This window comes from Pagrus pagrus (genome assembly GCF_965226575.1).
Source record: "Pagrus pagrus genome assembly, chromosome: 15".
Taxonomy (NCBI): domain Eukaryota; kingdom Metazoa; phylum Chordata; class Actinopteri; order Spariformes; family Sparidae; genus Pagrus; species Pagrus pagrus.
Genome location: NC_140199.1, coordinates 9324732 through 9331541, shown reverse-complemented (window position 1 = coordinate 9331541; position 6810 = coordinate 9324732). Strand labels below are relative to the sequence as shown.

Sequence of the window (6810 nt, the reverse complement as noted above, 5' to 3'; positions counted from 1 at the left end):
TAACGTCTGTACACCTTCTCCTGCTTCTGCTCCTCCAGTCTGGCTCAGCTCTGTCTCCCTCTGTGCCACCAATATTGCTCATTGTCTGAGCTAATGTAGCTCACTTGGTTCAAATAATGACTGATGCTGGAGAGAGCGATGATGAATTTCAGTTTCTACGAACGGTGAGTCAGAAACTTTCCAAACTAATGCCCATTTAAGGGCTAATATTTGGTCAATGCTCGACAAGCTAACGTAGCTAGCTCCAGGGGTGTCAACAATTAGCTTGCTTAGTTAACAACCTAACACTGCTCTTCTGAAGGCAGCCAATCAACATCTCATAAATATATATTTCTGAATCAACTCATGTTTAAAATGGTGTTTTTATTCAGCTTTTGTCTTGTAGCTAACAAGTCTGTTTGTTAGCCTAACTAAAATAAACAGTAACGTTAACTTACTTTGTTAAAGATGTTGTGTAAGTGTAAGTTAGCGTAAGGTTGTCTTCCTTTACTATTCTGTAACCTCAGTTTTAATATTGCCGACTTTGTAGTGACATATTACATAACAGAGCTAGTTTCAAATTAAGCTGGTCTATCAAAAACAAGTAAGACTTTATGCATGACCCAAGGCTGTCAATTAAAAGATGCTCATTTCATGATGCTATTCTTCTTATTAAAATTATAAATTCTTATCAAAAAATAGTGTATTTATAAGTATAAGTAATATGAAACCCATTAAATAAAAACAATTACAATTCATTTAATTGATAATAAATGTGATTATTAACTGCACAGCTCTGAGCAGCATTCTTGCTATCTTGGTCACTTTGTTTAGTTTTAGTCACTGATAGTAGAGGAAGACCACAAATGGCTTTTTTTCATCCTCACTGCAAGATGCTATCATTGCTCCTGGGTTGTAAGTTGTCTCACAGCTTGTTATCTTTGCCCCTTGATAAGGGCATGCCACAGCGTCTGGTGTGGATATGAGACAAATGCACATGGTCCCACTAGGGCAGTAATGGAGGTGGTTACTGAACCCAGTGCTCAGATTTGTAAATTGATCCACAGTATGAAACTACACTGTCGATATCAGTGTCACACATTATTACGTTAAATGCAGGGTTTCCCCCAGGAAATTGTTCAGCTGTGGTTGGAAGCCACCCAGATCATAATGAATCTTGTTTCATGGTCAGTTTAGTTAGTAAATGACGTGACAGGTCATTGCTTCTTGTCATAAAAGTGTATTCACTTGCCATAGAGTAAGCTTTGGCCGTCACTGTTTGAGGAAAGATGGTCCACTTCCACACAATAAAACACCAGAGGAAACCCTGAGGTGTAAAGATTAGAATATACAGACCACCATCACTTTTAAATCCAAATGAATGAACATGCATTTCCACTTGCCAGGGCTTTTTGGGACATTTGGGACATTTGGATGAAGTTTTATAGCTTATTGTATATTCACTTGCCGAATTTACCCCAAAGAGGAGCCAAGTCTCCTAGCCATCTGAATATGCCACATGGTGCCTCAGACTTGGACAGTGTGTTTGACTGATTGCAGAGTACTGCTGATATGAGAAGTGGACAGCAGGGTGAATCAAGGGTCACACGGTGCAGTATCTTCCCAATATGGAGGTATACAGCCCGGGTACGAAGAGGTGTTGGTAGTCCTGGCTGTACTTTGGAGACCTGTCGTCTGTTGTCCCTCTCTGCAGTTCCTTAAATAGATGTGAAAGGCCTGATTCCTTTGGTGTGGTCCATTTGGCATTTGACTTAAGATAAGATTTTAGGTGACAGAGATCTACTGTAAATGATCTACAGTAGGACTAGACCATGTTTTGCTGATATAATAAGGGATTTAATGCTTACATTTATTGTGCCCTGAAGTTATTAATGTAGGGGCACAATAATTCATTTGAGAGACATTAGTGCAGAGGATGCTATTTCTTATGGAGCATTGCAATTACACTTATTCAATGTGTATCCATTCAAATATCTGAGTGAATCCATTTAGGATTAGGGTTCAAAGATTTAAGAAACTGCCAAAGATGCTTGGTCTATACTGTATGTTCCAAAATAAATGTATAGTAGTAGATATGAAATGTTCATTAATTACGTATGTATCTGGCACACAGAAACAACAACAGCCTGCTGACGTTCGCCCACATTATTTTTAACTTTTAACTTTTCTAGACTTTTTAACCAACTGTCAGTCCTCCCGATTCAGAACCTTTAAGCTGATAAGCTTACGTTATTGATATGATATGAATGGAAGTTGAATGGAAGTTGGAAGAATGTGTCTCCTGAAATTAACATCACATTATCAGCTAGAAGGTTTGACATAAGAAGACATATAACTCAGTAAAACCTTCAGTGATACATTTTCTTCCCATATACTCTGTATATTTTCATGTAATTTGTGTGTTTCTGTTGCTTATTTTTGAGATTATTGTGGGTTGTTTTCATTATTTCCTGAAGGCCAAATTCATGCTAGCAATGATTGGGTCACCAAAGACCCAAAGACACTGTTATCTTCCCTAAAAGGATTCTATTGAAAGGATATTCAATAGAGGTTTTTTGTCTCTTGGCCTAAACACATTTCAGAGGGTGCACAGAGTGCTTGAATCCTTTTGGTATGATAAACATTTATTATTGATTTGTCCTTCACAAACAAACAAGTTGAATCTTAATATACTCACACTATGAATGTGTTGTTTTTTTACAGGGAGATGACGTGGTTTTGCAGAGTATCTTCACCTCCCAGGAGGAACATGTGAAGCTCTGTCTTGCTGCTGAGGGATTTGGCAGCAGACTCTGCAGGCTTGAGTCCACCTCGAACTGCAAAGTAAAGAGCTCCATTTTGATGATTACACAGTATATTCTCATTGCCAGTGCAGTCCATTTGTCAATTATCCTCACACTTCATAAAATTTAGAGTACTGAAGAGGGATGTGTAAAAATGAGCAGATAATTTACGAAAAAGTGTCTGAATGTTTAACATGTTTAGAAAGACTTCTGTGTGTTTACATTAAGATACAGTAATCAAGTTTTGTTTATTTTTATATTGTTTCCTCCTTCTAAGTGACCTCTAAAATAATAACATAACACATGTAATATTATATAATATTTCTTTCATGGTTAAATTATGTCTTATTTATTTATCGTCCTTTTTTTCATTGTCTTTTTCTTGAATAATTTATTAGTTTTCTTATTTTTGTATGCAAGATTTCCCCTTTTTTTCCCAAAATGCTGTGGTCCTTGTCACTGCTAGTTGCTTTGTTACCTTATGGAGGGAGTAGACAGATATGCAGCTACCTCAGTGACACATGCTCTGTTGTCTCCTTATTTCTCACAGAATGTTCCACCAGACCTGTCTGTATGTGGCTTTGTCCTGGCCCAGTGTCTCTCTGTTAGAGCCCTGCAGGAGATGCTGACCCACAGCAAGCACCTGGCTGCAGAGGTGCAAGTCTTTTCTACTTGTTATCCAGTGCATCTCAACACTTTATGAACAGATGTTATTTGCTATAAATCAATGTCATTGTGACATTCATATTTTAATTTAAATTTGATCAAGATTTCAAGACTTCAAGAAAGTTAAATATACGTTGACTACACTAAAGATAGTGATCTTATCTGTGGCTATATTGGAGAGGGATTTGGACTGTATTTATTCATCTGGAGCAACAAGGTTAACATTATCTTATAACGCTGACAAATAAGCCATCGTAAAATTGGAACAGCTGGTTTTGACATAAAGTATCAAGCAAATAAAATGACGCACATGTTTTATGATTGTTTGTTTCTGATATTCTACTTAATTATTTGCCATTGTTTGAACTGATGTTTCTATTTATTTAATTTTGAATTGATTAACTTTCACACTGCTGTTACTGTGATTACTCATACTATGAGTTCTATAATGCAATCTGATTCCCAGGTGGAAGGTGGAGGAAGCCATCGCACCCTTCTTTATGGCCAGGCAGTGTTGTTTCTACACTCATACAGTGGCATGGTGAGTCATCATACTATAATGCAGAGATAAATCCAAAGATATCAGTCTTATTTTTTCCACTAACATGTGGCAAATAATTTTATCAACTCTAAAAGGACTTTTTGCTCATATGTTCACTAAAACGTATTACCACTGTTCATTTAACTCCTAGTATCTCAGCTGCTTGTCTTCATCTCAGTCTTCGACTGACAAACTGGCTTTTGATGTTGGTCTGCAAGAGGATAAAGCAGGTATTTTAGTATTGGACCTCCTTTAAACAGTTAATGATTTTGTTGCGCTGATTGATTGATTTTCTATAATTGTAATATAATTTGGTTTATTTTTAATTTCATATGTGAATCAGAAAAAAACTTACATCTCTTTGTTTTGTGGTTCAGGTGAGACATGTTGGTGGACCGTCCACCCAGCATCCAGACAGAGGTCAGAGGGTGAGAAAGTGCGTGTTGGAGATGACCTCATATTGGTTAATGTGTCCTCAGAGAGATATCTGGTGAGTCAGTAAAGACTTTTTAACGCCTAGATGACAAAGAATCTGCTTCAAATATTTCAGACTATTTTAAAAGGCAAACACCCTCACCCTGTTATTCATCGAAAAAACAAATGAAAGACTAATAATTAAACATTGGAAGTTGCTGAATTGAATGTGTGTTCTTTTCCACTGCATTTCTTCTCCATCCTTCCTCTGAGCTTTGAAGAATGAGAAACTACCATTTCTATGTCATTGATTTAATTTCCTTTGACTTTCTTCAGTTGTCTGCAATCTGTGTTCTCTTTGCCTCTGATGAGTTGTTTAGCATAATTGTTTGGGATAACAACTACTGTAGGAGTAAAATCAGGACATGTATTCATTGTTGATGAGCCCATTTTTGCTATTACCATTTTGTTTCTTCCCAGCACCTGTCCTTTGGCTCTGTATTTGACAACAAAAGCTTGAGTGACAGCCTGATTGTTAATGCAGCCTTCCAGCAGACTCTCTGGAGTGTTGCTCCCATCTGCTCTGGAGGTGGAGTTGCTCAAGGCAAGTTTGACAACTGACTGTTGTGTCAAAAAACTGAGAATGGTCAAAGAGGTATTCCAGCAATATGTGATGACCCTTTTTTGGCTACTGACGTTAGAGACAAAATCAGATTGCAGATGTTAAAATGCCAGACTTTAATTATGCTAATTAGCACTCGTGTTAAGGCATTAACACACTGGGGACCTGGCGAATAAACAGCACGAATATGCAAAATACCCGCCTGCAAGTATGTCTCATCGAAACTGTTCACAACGGCAGTGACGCAAATAAGTATCCTCCAATATGCATGTTTGCAATACATGTATATTCAATAGGCGATTTGTTCATTTTTAACATATATTATTTTATTTCCTGTGACTGAAGTTTGATCTGAGTGTATGTGCTCAAAACATGCTCTCTCCTGTCGCTTTGAATAATCGCTACAGTCTCAGATATGAGACATACATATTTTGAATTGCCCTTGGGAAGAATTTAGTCCATTCTTTCACTTTCTATTTTTTCTGACTTTTGTCTCTTAACTCTTGTCTGAGTAACATCACATGAGTTATCGACAATGCTTGCCATTGGTCTGTGAGTTTTCTGGGCCGCTTATGCTGTAAAGGCTACAAAAGCTGTGCTGGTTAAAATAGAAACACTCTTTTAAAATGTAATAATTCTCTATAATGTATTAGTTATAGGTCTGGGTCCATATAGGACCCTGACATCTCAGGGGAGATGAGGAGGGATGTCAGGTTAATAACTGGGATGCATTTTTGTCATTTGCTAACCAAGGGAATGGAGTCCCCTCCACCTCTACCCAGAAATCGCACACTGGGTATATGATCACATTAAAATGATATGTACAGCAGCCCAAGCAGGACCGTCAGAAAAACAAAGATCTGAGAGGGCCCTGTGGGCAGTCACTGACGGGCTTGCTGACAGGTAGAGATAGGTTGAATATATCGGATTCTTCTCAGCTGCCTGTCCAGGGGCTCCAGTCAAGGCAGGTCTATCAAGATTTATTAATACGTTAACACCAAAGTTACAAAAAAACTAACCTATTGAATCAGCGCAGACCAGCAACTGACATGTTCTGCGCCGTAAATTTAATGTTTTTATCAACACAGTCAGGTCGATTTGAAGAGAGGACAGATGGATATAACAGTTTTAGTCCCGTGTAGGTAAATCTGACTTATATATATCAGTCTGTCTGGGGCGCAGTCAAGGTTACTCATTCCAAGTCACCTTTGTCACATTGTCCTTATAAATTTGTGTCCTTTCTCACATCGATGACAAACATAAACAATCAGGTCCACTATTGCCTTGTACAAGAAAGCAATCTCAATCCAAAAAAACAATGCGCTGTAAAGGCCTCAAGAGCTGTGCCTGTCATTACTATGAAGCATACCATCTGTGCTATTATGGTTACCCTTCTTCTGATACCAGTTATAGCCAACAAATGGCCTGTTTCAATGATGCAGTAAAATGTCTCTTCAGTGGAGATTATGCCTGGTGTCTGTTGTGCTAATTCTAGGATACCTGAAGGGGGGTGACACGTTGCGGCTTCTCCACAGCCATAGTGATGCATGTCTGACTATTCCATCCGCAGAGCACGGAGAAGAGCTGCAAAGGTCAGTTGACAAAAACAGTCTCCTCTCATGCCAGCAAGACAAACCGTCCCTTACTTCTGTGGTCATGTTTTTTTTATTTTTTTTTATTAATCTAGGATAATGCATTATGAGATGGGATCAGTCTCCAGCCATGCCCGCTCACTGTGGAGGCTCGAGATTCTGCGTGTTGTGTAAGTACATATGTGATGTGAT

The 6810-nt window shown here is 38.3% G+C and overlaps 1 protein-coding gene across 5 annotated transcripts in view; it reads left to right on the top strand.

The window, feature by feature from the left end:
• The first annotated feature begins 23 nt into the window (after positions 1-23).
• Positions 24-6810, top strand: part of ryr2b (ryanodine receptor 2b (cardiac)) — a 69524-nt gene continuing 62737 nt past the window's right edge. For all 5 annotated transcript variants that reach the window (XM_084376374.1, XM_084376373.1, XM_084376377.1 and 2 more), the window contains exons 1-9: positions 24-164; positions 2704-2823; positions 3334-3438; positions 3916-3990; positions 4142-4220; positions 4368-4480; positions 4885-5008; positions 6522-6618; positions 6714-6788. In XM_084376374.1, the coding sequence (XP_084232500.1) occupies positions 117-164; positions 2704-2823; positions 3334-3438; positions 3916-3990; positions 4142-4220; positions 4368-4480; positions 4885-5008; positions 6522-6618; positions 6714-6788 (836 nt within the window). In that variant the 5' untranslated portion in view covers positions 24-116. The remainder of the gene's footprint in view (positions 165-2703; positions 2824-3333; positions 3439-3915; positions 3991-4141; positions 4221-4367; positions 4481-4884; positions 5009-6521; positions 6619-6713; positions 6789-6810) is intronic.